Genomic DNA, 21,472 nt, shown 5'->3' on the forward strand with positions numbered 1-21,472 from the left:
AAGAGAAAACTCACTGGAAAAGACCTGATGCTGGGAAAGATCGAAGGCAAAAGCAGAAGGGGATGGCAGAGGATGAGATGGCTAGATAGCATCACCGATGCAAATGAATATGAACTTGAGCACACTCTGGGAGAGAGCGGAGGACAGGAAGGCCTGGCATGCTATGGTCCATGGGGTCACAAAGAGTCGGACACGACTTAACGACTGAACAATTAAACTCAGACATATTATCCAAATGCATTTAAACAGAATACTTTGCTGCAGCACAAACTTCATCTTCCTACAATTGACATTCCAAGTAGTGTTAAAAACTCTATTATTCCACTGATAACAGAACAAATTTTCTGTATGTAATGCGATTATGCACCTTGTTTAGTCATGTCATACTCTCACTGATCGAGCAATATAAATTTATTCAAATATATCAATACCTTTAATTTCTAGTCCCATTTAGTATTTCTCAAACTCCCTTTTTAGCTCAAGCATAGAAGTTTACCAAACTTAGTAATTCTCACAAGTGAAACAGTATGACATTCATATATAACCCTAAGGAGATGGACATTATCAATAAGTTAAATTACCTTCAGCTTTGCCTCAGGATGTTCACATGCCTGAAGCATTCTTTCCTCTCATGATAATATACTGTTTGCTTGTCAGATTTCTTAGATTGCTATTCTAATTTGTTCTATTTCCTTGGAGTTAATACATATTCTACCAATACTTACATTTTCAGAACATAAGAAATAACAAGTTATCTGTATAGTTTTAAATGGATTCTATAAACCTGAAGTTTCCATCCCTCCCAAACATGTATTAACAGTAAGTAATGCTACCTGTAGACTAAAATCCAGGACAACTTACTCAATTGTCCATAGGTTTCAATAAGATTTGTGGACTGGAGCATAATAGATCATTAATGACAATAACTTTTAGATGGCAAATTATTTCTTACAAATAATATACCTCAGTTTGTAGACTTACACTTTGTTCATTTTCATAGATTTAAGTTTAAAAGGGCAAATAACACTTTAAATTAGTAGAGCACAAACTGACTGTAGTTCAATTTTCACTATTTATAGAATTTCCATCTCCAACTAAGCATGAAATAATTAGTATTTTTCTTTATTCTAGATCAACATTTTAAAAATCTTTGACAGGTTTGTGAATGTGTAAACTGAGCTACAATTAAACATGTAGAGAACTACTGCATACTTAATGGTCACGATTCCTTAACCATGGTTAAGAGGAATTGGGATCATTACATATGCATTAACCTGACTTCTCAATCCAGGAAAGCAGCTCCATTGGTGACAGGTTATTTTTACTCTTCAGCTTACAATGCTTTTATGTATCAACTGATGGTCATATATTCATACAATGAAGAGTCTATTATCTGGAAAATGAGGATTTTGCATAAATGGTAAGCGGAATATCTGTAAAAATAACCAGTGCTAAAGTAGAGTCACCCCTCAACGTGGTGCCCGTAGGCCTCAGTGTGCCCCAGACACCTTTCTTCATGTCCACCAAAGTACCCTACTTCTCCCACTTTTAATTAAAACATTTTCTTACCAGGAGCTGGGATTGCTGTAGAACAGGTTTTTATTGGTGCTGAAAACTGGGTTCAAAGAAGTTTAGCTCGTTGGGGCTCAGACCCCAGCTCTGCCTTATACTGAATTTTGGAGAGGTTACTTGCCCTTTGCCATGCTGCCTATGACAGCCATTTTGTAGTTTTGCCAAGGACAGTTTCTCAGATTGCCAAATGTATGCACGATTCAAAAGGTTGCCTATCCCTAAAGTGGCCAATCCACACATAAAGATAGTATTTAGCTTGGCTGGCCAAAAGCTTGATATTTTAGCCAGCCAAGATGGGGTTTTGATCTTGTTCAGCCTTTTGATTTTGTGATAACAAAACCAAAAGGCTGGACAAGATCAAAACCCATCTAACCCAAGCTCTGGAACTAATATTTAAAACTGCAATATTCTTAACACAACAACTCCTTCTAGTTTACCTGGCCACTGTTAATCTTTTTAAAAAATATGTTCCCAATTTCATACTTCTGTCTGGATTCCAAAAACAATGGGTTAAACAGATGCCTTGTGTTTAAACCACTGTTCTCACATTGGTTCAGTATGCAAAGGACTTGTAAATTCCTTTTACAATTTAAAATTACCTGTAAAGGCTGCAATTTCCCATTGCTTAATAAATTTAGTTGTTCTCAAGTTTAGTTTTTCTATCTAAAAAACAGTTGTCTTTCAGAGAAGCCAGCATTCTCTATTAGTAGATGATCCAATAAATGTTCCTAATTTCGCCCTGAAAGGAGATTTAAGTTGCCCTGACGTAAAGAACCATAAGCACAACAGAAGGAAGCAAGAGTCCCACTGTTGTTCTTAGGGACCCTCTTATCCCTCTACCCTGTTTAAATATGGCTTGAGCTGTCAAAGTCAACCAACTATTCAGCAGGAGGAAGGGGAATGGAAGAGTCTAGAAGGTCTTGAGTTTCTCTCACCACACCACACCACCCCAATCCCAAGAGGAGATCAGACTACCTCTCTAACAGCAAATAAAATAGCCTTCCCCAACCTGGTGCCCTCCAGATGTTTTGGACTACAACTCCCAGCATTCCTAACCTCTGGCTGGGGCTGATGGGAGTTTAAGTCCAAAGCATCTAGAGAGTACCAGCTCAGCGTAAGGTGGAATAAAGCATGTCCAAAGCCAGATGCTAAAAATGTCTGCCAGATTCCATCCTTACAACTAGCTCTTCTGCCTCTGCTCCAGCAAATCAAAATGCAGACACCTGCTTCTGAGCTTGAAGTACTATTGCTGAATTAGGGTCATGTTAATAAGAAAGAAAATAACATTTTTGTCCCTCTTGAAAGCCTTCTGAATTGAGGGGAGGGAGATGATTCTCAAACATTTAGTACAATATCTCATTATTTGGAACACTGACCTGCTAAAACCAGAAAGAGAAATGGCTCCTCTGTTTCCAGTCCAAGATAAATTCAGCCACTGGACAAGGATACAGCGCGACTGTAGGTATTCCAGAGCCGTGTCATTTATCCTTGCCCAATAAGGTTGCAAACTGAGGTGAATGTACTGTAGAGGATCACAGCAGTGCTGATATAGCATCTTACATGTCTGCGATAATCTACACAGATCTGGGACTGTAAGGTGACTCAAAATCAACTGGATGAGCTGAATTGAGAACACAGAAAAGTAGATTACAATGTTATCCAATATTAGAAAGGTAAAATTTCACTCCACCTGTTCTATCATAAACCCTTCTCTTCACATTATTTCACTGTTATTTTTTTTTTAAAAAATTAATACACTTTGGGGGGAAAAGTACAGAATATATTTCTTCTATTTTGCGCTTGTTTCCCACCCCCTTTCTTTTCAGGCTATGAATAATGGACATTTAACTTTTTTAACTTTTGTTTTCTATCTTTAAGATTTATTTTTCAGGCGTTAGAAAACTGAAAGTGTTTCCATTTCATTTTCAACTTAAATAAAAAAATCAGTTCAGTCTTTTTGTGCTCATACAGCCTCTCCAACATTCACAAAAAAAAATCAGTTATTTTTTGGTAGAGATCATTATTGGACATGAACCTACCCATAAACTACATTCATCATCTAAGGCCCTCCTCCAAGTGCCTCCTCTGAGGGAGGCTCGGACAGTGGCAACGTGGGGAAGGCCTTTTCGGTGGTGGCCCCCCAATTATGGAATGATCTCCCTGACAAGGCTCACCTGGCGCCAACATTGTTATCTTCTTGGCGCCAGGTTAAGACCTTCTTCTTCCCTCAGGCATTTGGCAGCATATAATGAGGTTTTAATCAGGTCCTGGATTTTTCTTCTTGTTTAAAATTGTTTAGATATATGTGTGTCTGTGTGCACTGTCTGTTTATATGTTTGTAAATGGTTTTTACACTATGTATAATGTATGTTTAAAGTTTTTCATCTTTGTAAACCACCCAGAGAGATTTGGCTATTGGGCAGTATAGAAATGTAATAAATGAAATTAAATGATCCAGCTTTCAAGTCCCATTAATATCAGTGGGAGAGTTAACTCACTCCCACTGAACTTAATGGGGCTTGATTATGCCCTCTATAAATACAGATGCATACAACAGAAGAGTCTCTTTGAGACTCCAAGGATTAAGATCTGTGAGACATAAATATTAGAAATAATATCACTTTATAAACTAAAACAAGTAATATTAGAAATAAAAAAATAAAACTCATCTACCAATTGCTCAGAATATGGCCACCTGACTTACTCTATTGTATGTTGCCACACAGCCAAAACAAGACTAGGGACAACATCTCAAGCTCATATTTTAGGTTGACATATATCACTAGAAAAATCAAGTTGACCATTTAACATAAAGCAGAGATCGTGACTGATTCACTGCAGTGTGGCCAAGGAGATATATTTGTTGAGGTTGCTTACACGAAAATGTGAAAAACCCAAGAGACTGAGGAGTAATTTTGGTGATTGGTACCAACAGCTGCACCGGTAGGAGGGCTGGAATGAAGTCAGTGCTGTGATAGGGGCAAGTTGTCTCCCTTTCACCTACTCGAGGATTTTATAGCCTAATACTATCTATTGCTGTAGTTTATGATATCAAACCACTCACATTTTTTATTTTTACAAAAATATGATCAAGCTGAAACAGTTCGTATGCTGTTATTTGTGAGCCAGCAAAGCAACTAGTCAAAGAAGCACAAAATGACTGATAATTTGACAATAATCATTGCAATTGCAATGAAATTTGTAAAGCAAGGCCATAAAAGATTTAATAAGGTAACACTACTCTTCAAAGAGAACAAAATTTTGGTTCTCCTGTTTCTCTGTTATAGCATAGTTAGTAAAGCTATGAAAAACTCAATAATATCCTTTTCAACTAATTTCATTTTTAATGTATCCGATAATCTACACACCGCTAACTCTGTATCAGAGATAAAAAAAATCTCTTAACATGTCAGTATTACCACCAGAAAAGTTAATCCCACTTTAGACTAAAATTACACTTCATAATACCTGAAATGAAAAGGATATAATGAAATGTCATTATGATTATGACATTAAGATGTAACTGAAGTACTTTTTTGCTTTTGATTAAACAAAGATAACAGGTTCCAAGCCTACAGGCTAATAGCCATTAATCATTACTAGTTTAGAGTCTGGTGTCTGTCACAAATTTGCTTTTTATGTGTGTGCGTACCATAGCATAAAGCACAATTTGATACTATAATGAATATGTGAGGAGACGTGATGAATTCAGGAAGACTCTCAGAATGCTGTTGAGTATCTGCTTTTGAAAACTAATCTTGTAACATGCAGAGTCTCTTTCAAACCACAGTGGTTATTATGCATTACTGAAAAAATATGGCAGCTGCTATCTATTTCTGATGTTTTGTCTTTTAAAATAGTTTATATAAAAGAAAAAGACCCTTGGAGGGATTTTTGAAATCTTCCGAAGACTTGCACAAAAAGGAAATATGAGTAGAGTAAGAGTTCTCATAATGACTGTAGTGTGTTATAGTCTTAACATATACTGAGGATTTGGAGCAATGACCTTTTCCCTTTCCAAAAGAGGAAAAAAATTACATCCCCTTGATTAATTTGATTAACAGATAACAAAAAAATGACAGAATTCCCAAAACTGGACTAGTTTCCTCTCTAATCAACACAACTTAATGAACAAGACATATTCATTTTGTCCGCCCCAGGCGTCTTATGGATCCAAATGGATTCATGAACGTGCTTGGGGATTCTCTGGGGCACTGGGCACACCAACGGCCACTCGGTCGAGACCCTGGTGGGTGGCTGGAATGCCGCAATCACTGGGGCATTAGATCAGGTGGCTCCGAAACGCCCTCTCCCCCTGAACAGGGCTCGGACTGCAACATGGTTCAATCCGCGGTTACAAGCTCTGAAACAGGCGGTGAGACGGCTAGAGCGCCGGTGGCGGAAGTCTCGCTCCAAAGACAACCAGACACGGGCTACAGCTGTATCTTCAGCTTATCATGTAGTGGTGAAGGCAGCAAAAAAGGAATATTATGCTGCCTCTATCGCGTCTGCAGAGTGCTGTCCCAGGAGGCTGTTCCAAGTGGTCCGGAGCCTGGTCGGTCCTGTGGCTCCTGAACCACTGGAGCATTCTAAGGCTTCCTGTGAGGCCTTGGCAAGGCACTTTGCAGATAAAATTGATCAGATTAGGAGTGCTACTCCGCACACTGTGGATACAGTTAGTGAGCAAGAGGCAGCCTGTGGCAAACCGGTTTTATGGGATCGGTTCCAGCTTCTTCCTCCTGATGAAGTGGACAAGGTGCTTTCATCTGTAAGGCCGACCACCTGCTTACTTGATCCTTGCCCATCTTGGCTCATTATGGGCTGCCGAGAGAGACTAGGTGAGGGGATCAGGGTGGTGGTGAATGCCTCCCTTGAGGAGGGAGTGATGCCATCAGCCCTCAAGGAGGCAGTGATAAGACCGCTCTTAAAGAAGCCCTCCTTGGATCCTCAAGTTCTGAACAACTTTCGCCCAGTCTCAAATCTGCCATTTTGGGGCAAGGTGATTGAGCGGGTGGTGGCGATGCAGTTGAAGGCACACTTGGAAGAAACTGATTATCTAGACCCATTTCAGTCGGGCTTCAGGCTTGGTCATGGGACAGAAACGGCCTTGGTCGCCTTGGTAGATGATATGAGGACGACTCTGGATAGGGGTGAATGCTCCTTCCTTGTTCTCCTTGACCTCTCAGCGGCTTTTGATACCGTTGACCACGGTATCCTCCTGGACTGCCTGGAGGGGTTGGGCATTGGAAACACCGTATTGCGGTGGTTCCGGTCCTTCTTCTCCGGCAGGTACCAGACGGTAGCACTGGGAGAGGAGGTTTCGGACCCGTGGCCACTTACTTGTGGGGTGCCACAGGGTTCCATCCTCTCTCCGATGCTATTTAACATCTATGTGACACCGCTGGGGGCTATCATCAGGAGGTTTGGGGTGCAGTGTCATCAATATGCGGATGACACACAGCTCTACCTCTTGTTCAAATCTTCACCAAAGTTGGCCGTAGAATCCCTGTCCAAATGTCTGGAGACGGTGAGTGGCTGGATGGGGAAGAATAAGCTGAAGCTGAACCCTGACAAGACCGAGGTACTTTTGGTGGGAGACAAGAGGAGGCTGGGGGATGTTGACCTGGTGTTGAATGGGGTACGGCTACCCTTGAAAGACCAGGTCCGCAGCCTGGGGGTCATGTTGGACTCCCAGCTGTCCATGGAGGCTCAGGTGTCAGCTGTGAGCCGGACAGCGCTGTACCAACTCCATCTGATATGGCGGCTGCGCTCCTTCCTTCCCGACCATCTGCTCCCATCGGTAGTACATGCCCTGGTCTCCTCTCGTTTAGACTACTGTAATGCGCTCTATGTGGGGTTACCCTTGAAGACGGTTCAGAAGCTGCAGCTGGTGCAGAACGCGGCAGCTCGCCTGATTAAAGGCAGCCACCGGCGAGATCACATCACTCCAGTGCTGAAGGAGTTGCACTGGTTACCAGTTGTTTTCCGGGCCAAATTCAAGGTGTTGGTTTTGACCTTTAAAACCCTATATGGTTCCGGCCCAGCCTATCTTAAGGAGCGCCTCCAGCAACACCAGACAGGCCGCTTAACAAGATCAGCCTTGGATGGCCTTCTCTCTGTCCCTTCAGCCAGGACAACTAGGCTGGTGAGGATGAGAGAGAGGGCCTTTTCTGTGGTGGTCCCCACTCTGTGGAACTCCCTCCCTAGGGAACTCCGCCATGCCCCTTCTTTAATGAGCTTCCGTCGTGCATTAAAAATGTGGTTGTTTAGGCAGGCATTTGGGGTGGGTTAGGGTATTTTAGAAAACGTTTTTATTGTAGAATTTTATTGTTTTAAACTGTTTTATTATACGCTGTACATCGCCCAGAGTGGCTGGGTGACCAGCCAGATGGGCGATTAATAAATTTAATAATAAATAAATAAAAATTTTAAGCCTTTTACATATCCATGAAGGGCAAGTGGAAAGGTTCTTTTCTATAACAGATCAAGAGAAAAAGAGAACAATTTTACTCATGAACAGCTAGGGGCTGCCTTCATGAGCAATTTGGGGAAAGTTCGACTAGTCTGAATTCCATTATGACAGATGACATTGTCACCAATCCGCTGCCAACCAGCCACTTTGCTCTTGAGAAGCTGCATTTTCTGAACCTAAAAGTTGCTTTTACTCCAACTTCTTTACTGAAAGCGGCTCCCTGGTGGTTTTACCACAGTGTCTCCCTGCATTAAATCCTGGCCATGCCTCTGTGACCTGGCAATGACATGGTCAAGGGGGTGGGATGCCCCATTCCTTCTTGCTTCCCCAATGTTTTTCCCATTCCCATTGAGAAAATCCCCAGAAGCTCAGCAACAATTCCTCACATTACCACAGTAGTGAGGATGCTCAGTCACCTTAGGTAGCCTGCTTTTAATCTTTAACAGATCCCCCTTCTGTGCATGTTTACTCAGAAGTAAGAAATAAATCTCGCTCCCCTGCAGTGAAAGGGTTAAGGGCTAATTTTAGTAACTTGCCCTAAAGTGCTCTTTCACTTCTCTGTTGTTCTCTTAAATCGCTATTGCGATATTTGCTTCTTGATGTTCCCCAGTTTCTCTGATATAAGTCCTTTCTCCACTGTTATGTAAAGTCCCTTCTCCACTTCATCGCAGTAATGATCTTCCAGATTTACGGGAGCTTCTCATTGGGAGCAGGGAGAAGGGGGGGTCAGAATGGGGGAGTTAGACGCAATAGGCAAAAGTACACACATGGGGAAAAATAGAGTGGGAGCAATAACTCTGCAGCAGACTGCTGGGATGTGGCAAAATTGGGGGGGGGGGCTCTCAGGAGCCTTCAGATGCTGCACTGGAGAACTGGGAATTTTGGTTTCTTCAGGGAAACCTGCACACACGGGGGAAATTAGTTGCTCTCCATTCATAATATTGTAGTAGCAGCGGGGAGACTGGACAGGGGCAGGAAACAAGCCTCTCTCATCGGTTGAGCAGCCCTGCCGGTTTGATGACGTTCAGTTCTATTCCCCCCATGCAACCTGGGAAGTATATTCCTTTCAAGTGCTGAAAACCGGATTTTAAAGGTATGCTACACTCAGTTTATCTTGCTTTGCGTGTCCCTGACGGACCAAATCCGATTCCATGAAAATTCGCGTAATACTCCAACGCGCTTCTCATTCTGTTGTCGTGAATATCCACCCCAGACGTTGACAGGTTTTATGTTGGTTCTTAGTAGTTTGATGAAACATTACTTGGATCTGTTTAACACCTTTATGAGAAGAGCTGATAGTTTACCAAAACATACTAATGGGGCATTTTTAAAGAAAAAATCATGGGCAGCTTCCAAAGGACCATATGTGAAACTATTACCATTCACATGTGATAACCCAGTGAACCCTTGTATCCAAACTGGTTATAGCAATTCCACCATCCTAATAAGATTCCCACTCCTTTACCTCATAAGGCAATTTATCAAAGAATCCATTAGTTGAGCTTTCCCTGAAGGCAGCAGCACCAAACTGCTTATTAAGCCTGTCCATGCTGAAGCTCTTGCTGTCACTCTCTCCATCTTCTTCATCATCATCATCCAGATCATTCATATCAATAATTGAAGCATTAAGTGAACGCACAGGCCTCTCTCTTAAACCATGTAGTACAACTGCATCCAATTCAGTGTAATAATCCAGAAGGGAACTATTTATTTCCAGACGAATTAGGTTTGTAGGAAAGTTTATCTGTTTGATACTAGGTGTAAACCGGCGTGCCTGAGGTGAATTCACCTTGGAAGGTGTCTCGGACCAAAGGATTTCCCACCTACAAAATGAAAAACATGCATATAATATTATTAGTACCAAGCAGATGTTATTAATACAGTTCTACTTTTTTTTAGAAATACAGGAATTAAGTACATTAAAATGTGACAGATATAAGACAGTCTTAACTGTCCTATTCCACAAAATTTAATGGATATCTCACAGAAAAGAAGGTTAGATAATATATTAACATGGGGGATGGATACTGAGAATAAAGTCATAGTGAAGATACATTTCAATAAGAGAACAATTAAAGGGATCATTTGAAGAATTACAGGTAGTTGTAGATGAAATAATAATGAGCACTCTTGTGCGTGCAAGTTTCAGGCACTGGTTGTGTAGACTAGACGCATTTCCCAGCTGGAGATTTTTCTCCTGGACATTCTATAATCCTGCATCTTGAAATGGCAGTCCTTACTTGAGGAAATTGTTATCTTGGAGAACTACCTAACCTGTGGTTTAGCAGCATAGGAAACAAGCCACTTCCCCCCAAAACTAAAGTTCTGCATGTACTGTGCAGGTCCAAATTAGGCCTGCCAATATTTTGAAAATAACAAAAGCTTTAATATAGTGTGATGTTGCTTTTGAGATACTCAACTGAATGGAATCTTGAAGCTGTTGCTTGAATATCTACAGCAGCCTTCCCCCATCTGTTGTTCTCCAGCCATGCTGGCTAGGGATGATGGCAGTTGTAGTCCAGAGGGCACCAGGTTGGGGAAGGCTGATGTATATGAATGGTTTTGAGTAAGCCATCTAGTAGTTCATTGTGGAAGCATCCAAATGACCACCATTAGTGAGAAGACAAGAATTCAACACAAGGTTCCTTCACACACTGGAACTTCAGTTTTTACTAGTAAAGTTGCTCAGGGCTATCTACCTTGGAAAAATTTACCCGGACAGCAAATTGGGGACACATTATGTCTAGAATATAGGCAGGACCCACAGCCAATTTAAAAGGCAACAGCTGTGAAAATATTCTAGAAGGTATCCTCTGAGTTATAACTTTCCAAGATACATTTACTTCAAAAGAACAGAGCTGGCCACAGTGACACGTATGAAACTGTTTGCAAGCTTAAACATCTACCTTGAGGGTACAAATACGTCTAATATTGATGCTATATTTGACTCCCAGAAAAGCCTCACATCCGACACCTGAGTGCTATGCTCCACTGCTAATGGAGAAAAAGTATTCAGTGACGACAGCCTGTCATAATAATAAAGCACAGCAGTCTAACTGGTAATGTTTAAGCCATATGCATCACAATACAATTATGCTGGGTTGGTCACATACTGGGAAGAAATGACACAAAAGATGAGTACCTGCACAAGTCAGACAGAAGTTTCAAGGCCACTCTAGAGCATAAATCAAATAGCATTATTATGGAAAGAACTGCTGGAATTTCTGGCAAAGGTAAGTTTCACTGGCATGAGACAATAAATATCAGAAAGGCAGGTTCAGTTTAGAAGTAAATTCTCTGACTAGACAGACAGAAGAAAGGAGCAAAAAACAGTCACAGACCTAACAAATAGAAAACAGATTATTTCAAAAGGTCACACTAAGAGCAGGGACACTGGTTTGTTGTTGTTGTTGTTCAGTCGTTCAGTCGTGTCCGACTCTTCGTGACCCCATGGACCATAGCACGCCAGGCCTTCCTGTCCTGCGCTCTCTCCCGGAGTGTGCTCAAGTTCATATTCATTGCATCCGTGATGCTATCTAGCCATCTCATCCTCTGCCGTCCCCTTCTCTTTTTGCCTTCAGTCTTTCCCAGCATCAGGGTCTTTTCCAGGGAGTTTTCTCTTAGCATTAGGTGGCCAAAATATTGGAGCTTCAGCTTCATTATCTGTCCTTCCAATGAGCAGTCAGGGTTGATTTCCTTTAGGATGGACTGATTTGACCTCCTTGCAGTCCAGGGGACTCGTAAGAGTCTTCTCCAGCACCACAGTTCGAAAGCATCAATTCTTCGGCGCTCAGCCTTCCTTATAGTCCAGCTCTCACAGCCATACATTACAAGTCAAAACTCTGATCAGAAGTACACATACAAATTGTGTACACCCATTTGATCTACAGTGTGGTTACAACATTTTATCAACATTAGGATTTTATATTCAAGAAACAGAAATACCTGTGATAAACTAAGATAGCGATAAACTTAATTGAAAAATAGTGGGCATAAAAGGGTAAGAAAGGTTGGGGGTTCATGTCAAAAAATAGGGAAGCTATGCAGAGTAAATGTTCCTCTTCCTGACTCCAGCCAGACCCCGTTTCCTTAGCTTTTTATCTTTCCTTAGAATGGAACTGGTTATTATGGTAAACACGGGGCTGCTCCTGAAAACAGGAGCCCTGTTCCTCCTCTTCCACTCTCTCACATGTCTCAGCATGGTTGACATAGGATATGGTGTTGTCACAGGGCTTCCCTGTCCCTGCTTCACTTCACTGAATGCCCCTTGTGGGGGTAGTGAAACGCACAGCATAACAATACCAGATTACATGTTGAGTATCCTTAAATCATGTCACCTGAGTGAGAGGAGGAGAAACAGGGCTGCTGTTGTCTAGGGCAGCTCAGTGTCATTCATAATGTCTAATTCTACCCAGGCCAGAAGCTTAGATGGATTTAAAAGGGGGTTTCACAAATTCACAGAGATAGACCTATCAATGACAATTAGTCAGAATAGCTACATGGAACCCCCAGGTTCAGAAGCAGTATGCGACTGCATCTCATTTGGTGGGGAGGTATATTCCCTTCATGCCCTGATTGGTCATAATGGAAAGCAGAATGCTGGACTAGATGGACATTTTTATGATCCAGGATCCTCAATACCTGGAGATGATCAACAAGCAAGACTGCATTGCATGTCTTCCACACATCCCATTTGTTTGTTCTGGTATCATAGGACATGTATTAAGCATGCCTACACATAAATGGCTTTAAAAAAAACATGTAAGTGTAGTGATTAGCAAACTGCTAAGTAGATGAGCTCTATATATACGCGCATAGCTCCATAGGATATAAGTTCATCATCTTCCAGTATGGCACACTACAAGAACAGCATGTCATACACAATGTTCACAAAAGCAGTTTCATTAAAATGTAGACTGGGAATCATAAAAGAGATAATACCCATCCAGCCCAACTGCAATGAAACAAATACTATGCCTCATATACCAAAGAAAGTGGTACTTATTAAATCTTTGCTCTGCTTTAATAAATTCCTTACTCAATTGTTGCTACACTTCCTTATGTATCTGGTAAATACGAGGATGAAACTTTCATTTATGTAAGTCTACCTGACTAACAAGAAACACAAGCCAAGACTGATCTAAGAATAAATGTTTTAAGAATATTTTTTTTTCTATATGAACAAAGAAATAATTAAAAAAACTTGAAATTCTTCATTAAATAGGATTTCCTTGGACTCCAATTCCTCTACTATTCTACTAGTATACCCATCAACATTTTAAATATGATCTCATAAGTAGAAGAGTGAAATTTGATCCCAGCAGTAGTCTATTTCAGTTCTGATGCTCTTTACCTGTATGCAATTTAACATAAATGATTATGAGTTTGCAGATTTCAATGTATCAAAATGAATGTGACTAATAAAAAAGGATTTTGATAAGTGAAACCTGAATTAATCGGAATATTGAGATATGATTGTAATGAACATATAAAACAGCCAAATAAATAAACCATTGACCCAACAGGGTTTTCACTAGCTCACAGTATTCCGACTGGCAACAGCTCTCTAAGGCCTCAGAGGCCTTTCCCATACTTCTCTCCAGAAAACCATTAGAGAAAAATGACAAATATTGAGCCTGGGATCTTCTGCAATTGCCTTAGCACTGAGTATGGCACCTCAAAAGTATAGCACCCTTCTAGCCCCCAACATACGGGAGACTTCTTTTAAATATTGCAGGCATTTGGGCTAGTCCCTCTTAACACTTGAAACACAATACTGATAATCCAGTTCAGTATGTAACTATCATGGTTGAAAAATACCTTTTAAGGTTGTTGCTATCCTTTCTTACTCTTTTAGTGCCTATAAATGCCCGATTGCATTTACACGAGGTTAAAACATTCGATCCAAGCCTGTCCAGTATTTTAATCTATTAGCAGGGCCTATTTCTTCATAAATGCTACCTTCACAGTCCTAGAGAGATATGGACACCCAAAAACAAGCCCAAGTAGTGATGAACTGCTTTACGGCCTGGGACCACCTGTGTGATGAATCCAACCTTATTCCCCATCCTTTCTCGAAATATCTTTGAACAAAGAACATGCCAGGCATGGTTAGGCTACGATAAATCCCAAAATATGCATTTGTATACACATCCCAGACTGAGTCAGCATTATGCTAAGTAGGTACTATAGAAATCACCTAGAAGATGCATGACCAGGTTGTTCCATGCTATTGCTTGGTAAGTTTGAATTTCCCTCCTTCGTTACACAAGTTCACCTCTCTTGGGTTTACTTTTAGGTTTCAGGTTTTTAGATATTAGATAACCAGAATCTTGAAGTTTTTTCCAGCCCAAAAAAGTCCGCATTTATTTTTACATTATTAATAAACGATTCAGTGGACAATTCAAAGACTACATACATGAGTGTAACTAAGCTTCATGTCATTTACTTAGTCAATGATCTCAAACTACATCAACAAAGTGTATCATCATCAATGCTGCAAGTATAGTACAAAAGTAAGGTGTTGCCCAAATGTGATCTGAGTCAACCATAGCTTCTATGTTTCTGCAACTAGTCATAAAACAAGACAGGACATATATTTTTTAAAATCAAACTTTTATCCATATCTTTTAAGGATGAAATTCTATTTTAAATATTTTAACATTTCATTGTCAAGAAGAGAAAATTAATAAAGTGAATTACCTTACTTCAGCAGGCAGATTTTGGGAATAAGGACTTGCAGAACATGCCAAAATTCTAATGACAGCCCCAGGATGATATGTTTCCAAAACATGTATTGCTGTAGGATAAACTGGTTCCTCAAAAGCAAGCTCTACATAGTCTTGACTATGGAAATTGGGGGGTGTTCTCATAAAAGGTGACCGTGCACTAGGACACATTTCCCACCATGTTCCATAAGTTCTAAATACAGCAGTCTGTGTGAAGTCACCAGAGCTAGGGTACACATTAGGAGTTCCAGCCAAATTCCACATGGTATATGACATGCTGTTTTCACTGCCATAATGGGAACTGAAATCCAACACCTCTTTGGCATATTGGATTAATTCAACATTGATAGGTGAGGCTCTGTTTGATTCAATGGCTCTCCGATTGTTCATCCGTTCTCCCCTTGTCGCTGTCCTGGCTCGGCGCCGAAGGCAAATATAGTAAAACATGCTCAGAACTGTTAACATGGGAAATGCTGGTGACATCAAGGTAGATATTATAAGATAGCTAAAAGTCAGGTATCCTCAAGACACAAACATTAACTCTTTGTGGGATTTTTTTTTAAAGAAAAACCAGGCACCTGAATAAAAAGAAAAACAATAAAGCACAGTCAATATACCAAAAATAACTCAAGAAACAAAACTGATTTTACTGGTTATAGGTAGGCAGCTTTAGATGGCACTACAGTGGTTAAAGGTATGATATCACAAGTGAAAAACAGTTACTAAGGGTGCAATCCTATGGGGATAGGCAGCCGCCACTGAACTCGGAGGTGACCACCTATCCAATGCAGGGCAGGAGAAGCACGGAGGGATCGTTCCCTCCGTGCTTCTCACACCCTGCATTTGCGGCTAGACAGCCAATATTGGCTGTCCAGCCACACGAAGGCGGAGTGCAGGAGGAGGCTGCCAGACAACACACAGGATGTGTCATACCGGCATTTCCGCCTTCCCCGCTCCGGAACGTCCCGTTTTGGCCACTCCACGCTCCTCTTCTGAGTGCAGATACAGAAAAAAGAAAAATATATAAAGTTATATTCATTAAAAAGTATATGGATGCCATAACGTTTAATGAATGTATCACAGAACTGAGCCTTGGCATTCTGTATTATTTAGTATCCTTAAAACTATGTTGAACTGTTACCTCAGCCTTGTATTTAAGCACTAACCTGGTCGCCGTAGGTGGCCAGGAGTTGCATGCAGACAGGTGCATAGAATTCTAAGCAGGTGAGAGAGCAGGCTGATAGAGAAGGGATGGAGTACACCATCCCTCCTCTGCACCCAACACAGAAACCAAGCAGGGTCCTCCACACCCACCATAAAACGCAGTTCTATATCCTTTCTCTGCCAGTCCCATGCCCATTCTAGTTTTGCAGAACAGTAACTTTTGTGGGCTTATTTACACAGCTGTATTACCTGTATCATCTACTTTCACCACTGAATATACTGGACTGGATCTAGCCTAAGGCTCCAGTCCTATATTCACTTACTGGAGAGTAAATCCCATTAAACTCAACTGATGAGTAGACATGAGTACAACTGATTGCACTGCAAGTTAGCCGCACTAAGATCTCATTTAAATCATTGTGAAAAGATAACAATGACTAACTTAAGTCTCATTGATTTCCGTAAGACCCAGGTGCATAGACTTTTCTGTTTTGGGGGAGGGGGGAGGCACTAAGCTAAACACAGGGCCACAGAGAGGTAACCCAGGGCAACAGCCTTAGGACCCTTCTCCAGCAACCCCCACCGCCAATGCTGTCAGTAGATAAGAGTATTTAAATACATGGAATAGATACATAATAAATGTATTATATAGTTAAGCATGCAGTATTTAATAATAAATTCATTAATAAACCATGAATGCCAATTCACTAGATAGGCAAACCTACTTTAATGAAATGCAAAAGGAGCATCTTGCAATCTCAGAAAATTATGAATTATCATAGTACCTCTAAACATTATTTATGATGACTAAAATTAAGATCAGAAATTATCAGACAGCATAATTCAAACAAAAATCCTTTATTACAATAATTAATGAATAATCTAATACTTAACCAGCTAGCCTACTTGAATGACTTCTTCCTTGCTTTCATATTGGCAAACTTATAAAATAAATTATCAAAAGAGATTTGCCTAGCAAGCTTATTTTCTGCTGAGATTGTAAATTGGTTACACCTTTCATGCCCTATGGTAGATCTTAGGTGATCCTTTACCAGTTCCAATTTATTAAAGTTACGTTCACCTGATGCAACCAATATAGGGATGCAAGTGAGCATTCTTATGTTTTACTTATTCCATTTATATCCTGTTCCCCCCACCCCCTCTCTGAAGAGCTCAAAGCAGTGTTGGGGCCTAGTTCTCATCCCTCCCACTCAGGGCTGTTGCTTGTCCCAACTAATAGTACAGTCTTCAACAAAGGAATCACTCCAGTAAATCCACTGCCCTGAAGATCAAAGGTGCTATGTATATGTGAGAACAGTATCACTCACCTATTTATTATTACAACTCAATGGGAAAACCCAGGACAGAAAAATTTGGATAGGAGGAAAAGCGACAAGTGCAACTTAACCAAGAACATATCTGGTTCCATCAGGCCCAGGGCTGTTCTTGGCCTGACTATAGAGGCAAGCCCACTTATCAGGGCTCTGATGCAAAAGTGAAACGGATTCTTCCAGTTCCCTCATATGGCCTGCTCATGCTGGCTTGGCTCTTAAAGAGGCAACAGGCACAACCTTGTTTGTCCAGTAATATGAACATTAGGGACCCTAAGCCTTGTGGGGCCCTGGGGCAATTTGCCTATTCTGTATCCAACACAACCCTTGCCAAACCTGCAAAAAGGTGGCTGTGGGATTTTTAAAATGTTCAGGTAAATTAATAATCCACATAGAAGCAGACATAAGAAGAATCAATAGGTGAAACCTGCAATATGTTTTGAGCAAGAGCCAACGGCTGCAATCCTATGTACTATAACCTGAGAGTAAATCAAGTAAACATAGCGGGACTTCCACCTTGAACAAGCTTGCATTCCAAAGTAATGTTTATTTGGCCCTTGGTGAGCTAACAAATTTTAATTAAGGTAGACATTTTCTCCATATTTTTGCTTGTAAAAAAGGAAACGTATTTAAGTGGGATGAGGAGATAGACCACTATAAAGTTCTTACTTTGGACCTGCAGAAAGACAGAGATAGCATAAAAGGGATGCAGATACAGTTGGGGATTGGCTGTAGAGACATACAGGGGACCCATGGAGGTTTCACTTTCTATTCCCTTCCCCTACTCCTTGTATTTATATCCAGATTCCTCCTCCTTGTTCAGATCTACTCTATCTCCCCAAATTCTCTGTTCATTTACTTTCTCTGTCTTCACACTTAGAGAGAGGCAAGGCCCTGAGAGAGAGAGACAGAGAGCGAGCGAGCATGCACTTCTGTACATAACCTGATCAGTCCTCTGCACTGCAGGTGATCTCCCATCTCTATAAACTGCTTTTAACATATTAATAGAATATAATTAGAAGTTGTATAATTAGTATTCATGATTATATCTTTGACTTAGACTTTTTTTTTTACTAATTCTTTTACAAAAATTTCAAAATCTGATTTAAATTTTAAAAATCCATTTTTGTTTAAAGCACTGATTTTTATCAACCCTGGTTCCTAGTCTGCAATGACTGTTATAGTTCATCTATGTTCATCATTAAGTAAAACATTCTCTAATTGGTCTAACATTTGTAACATATATATTCTTTTTAACAGTCTCTTAACACAAACAAAGCTGATAAAAGGCATCATGTCAATATCTTGCATCTGGAAGCAGTCAAGGAATGCAAACATCACAATATAAAAGGGAAGCCATACTGGACTAATAGATCAAGCTGCCCAAGGGTTATGAGCTGGCACAAAATGCATTCACATTTTGTCTTCACACTCAGACATCAGAAACTCTGAAAACTTTTTTTTTTAATGTAATGTTGTTTTTTAATCTATATTCCAGGTGCCCCACTCTTGCCCTTTCTTTATTATATAGTTAATTCATCAAACTAAATATTTGTCCACTGAAGTCCAAAAAGTATTTCTGAAGGAGCCAAGTTTCATAACTTCATTAACATGCAAATTTGTCAAATATGATAAATACAAACTAATAATGTAGAGAGGTCATTCATTGCAGGGAGGGGGGAGTATGGGAGGTCTTGAGAAGGGACAAGACCTTAAATATTCAGGCAACATTTTCTTTATAAGTATCTAGGTAAAACTGGATTATTATTTGTAATTTAAAAATACTTTAATTAAAAAACGTAAGGAACAAATGTTTGGAAAAATCTGCAGTCCAAATTAAAATAAGTATAAAAGCTAAGTGTTTTGTTTTTTAAACTAAAACTTGCTTTGCAATTGCCCAGAAATATTGACATAACACAATGTAAGCATCATGGGGAACATTCTAAAAATGTAATTTCTACATAATATCAATTTTTTAAATATAATTTCTATTCTAAGCAGCTATGTTGCAAATTCTCTCTCTCTCTCTCTCTCACACACACACACACACACACACACACACAATTTCCTATTAACGAAAGAAAAAATGAGGCTGCTTTTTCATAAAATAATAAAAAGAATATAAAGGTATGTGTTCAAACTGCCTTGGTAGCCCCAGAATTACATTAACCTTGAGAACGATACTTCTGTGCAAACGTATGAGCCAAAATGCCCCAAATTAATCTTCTTGCCTCTGCTCTTAGTTGTTTATCTTCAATGGCAGAGAGAAGAAGCAATGCCTATATAACCTGTTGGAGTCTGGAGCAGGGATGACGAAATAGGTCTTAAAATAGATCCAGCATTTGTGTAACAGACATTTACCAGAACATGCACTATGCTGGACTAATGATGTCTGCATTTCAAATATTTATTTTGTTTGAAAACAAAGCCAAGAGATGGCTATAGCTTCCTTCATCATTTCAAGACTAGAATACCTAAGATGAAGACAGTGCAATCTTGCATATGTCTGCTCAGAAGTAACTCAATGTGGTTAAGTTTTAATTATGTAACATTGTATCTGTATTTTATTATTGTAAGAATAAATTGTTAGCTGCCTTGAGCACTATGTTTAGTGGCAAAGCAGGATATAAAATAAATAAATAAATAAATAAAATGGTGCTCGCTCCCTAGATAAGCGTGCATAGGACTGCAGCCTTAGCTTATCTAAGTAGAGAAGGAAATAGAGGGCTTATGTTCTAACAGCCCAATTTCCGCCCATGAAGATTTATTTTCATGAGTAAAAAATAACAGAAAAATTGTATACTTGTGCAAATTTATCCATTCAAAGCTGAACTGAGATGCACCAATGCCAACAGCCCAGTTCATCATAAGTTTCAGACTAAATTCTTATGGTTTTTAAATAACTCACATGGTAATTTACCATCTGTGGTACCTAATACCCAATGTAAAAAGTATCCAAGTCAGCAACTACTGTTGCTAGAGGACCGCTTTTACAAGGGAATGTCAAAACTTCCCCAAACAACCTGCTCCATTGCTACAGGTGTGCTCATTCACACCACCCTTTTCCCTCTGGAATTCACTATTGACCAAGTCACATAACACTATCCAGGAGTCCAGATTTGGCACAGGGCCAGATTTGGGCTAGTTGCTTATGCTTCACATACTTAAAACAAGCAGGCCATGTGATGAAAGAGTTATTACCAAACAGCAATCATTTTTCTTAGTTTATATTTATAGTTTAGTTTTTCCCAGTTTCTACATTTAGTTTTTCCCAAGAACATCTACTGAATTACAGATGAAGAAAAATTTGAAAGCCTTGTTGATGCCTTACTACAGCAAGACAGCTTCATTCACTGAAACATGCCCAAGGAAAAGGTAATCTGGGGGTGGCAGGAAGTGTCCTAGAGGGCTACAGGGGATTAGGCCAAATATGTCATTTGACATTTGGTGCTCAAATTCCACCTCTGCCTTGTATTCAGTTACTTGGTCAAATTACTTGTCTGAGCTTCACTTTCTGGGAAATAAGTATTTTGTGACTGGCCACGCCTACCATGGCAGCCATTCTGTGACTGGACAGTCCCCATAATGGCAGCCACTTTGTGATAACACTCATAACACTCTCCAAAATTCCAAAGGTGCCTTCTGACACAAAAATGTTAGGAACTCTTGCTATAAATGATCATGACATATCACACACACATACATGTCAGACCTGGCTAATCAATGTCCCCTCATTAATAAAACTGTATTTCAGGTGTTTCTCCTAATAATTATCCTCCCCATCCAAATTAAACCATCCTAAATCCACACTAGACCTTTCTTTTCAGGCAATCGTAATATCCTCTCAATTCTAGTACAACAATCGAAAATATTCCTATCTATTCCATTCCTAAAGAATTGTTCTTCACAGGTGTACACCTTCTCATTTGCACAACTTCAATCTCCTCTTATTTGACCTTTTTATCTTCCCTGCTCTTCACACTGTACGAAATAACTGCTGAAATTATCTTCCTCTCTCACCACTTTAATGTCATTGCCCTCTTCACTTCCTTCCACAGGCATCCTCTCATTCACTGCATTCAGTCTGAACTTCTCATCCCATCACAGTTAAGGTTTTGCACAATGCTCTCACTCTACTGCATCCCCAAAAGCCTATTTATTACTAGTTCTACATCTCTCTCTCATGCATTCATTCACACACCTTT

The 21,472-nt window shown here is 40.0% G+C and overlaps 1 protein-coding gene across 4 annotated transcripts in view; it reads right to left on the bottom strand.

The window, feature by feature from the left end:
- The window catches only part of FBXL4 (F-box and leucine rich repeat protein 4), a 58,411-nt gene that overhangs the window by 26,015 nt on the left and 10,924 nt on the right, over positions 1-21,472 (bottom strand). For 3 of the 4 annotated variants that reach the window (XM_084827164.1, XM_084827163.1, XM_084827162.1), the window contains 3 exons: positions 14,747-15,350; positions 9,510-9,867; positions 2,949-3,193 (listed from right to left, as the gene is read on the bottom strand). In XM_084827164.1, coding sequence (XP_084683290.1) covers positions 2,949-3,193; positions 9,510-9,867; positions 14,747-15,255 — 1,112 coding nt within the window. In that variant the 5' untranslated portion in view covers positions 15,256-15,350. Of the gene's footprint in view, positions 1-2,948; positions 3,194-9,509; positions 9,868-14,746; positions 15,351-15,705; positions 15,765-21,472 lie in introns of all 4 variants that reach the window. The other variant, XM_084827165.1, reaches the window with a different exon arrangement.

This window comes from Heloderma suspectum, chromosome 1, assembly GCF_057233095.1.
Source record: "Heloderma suspectum isolate Gila_16-S chromosome 1, 16-S_ref, whole genome shotgun sequence".
Taxonomy (NCBI): domain Eukaryota; kingdom Metazoa; phylum Chordata; class Lepidosauria; order Squamata; family Helodermatidae; genus Heloderma; species Heloderma suspectum.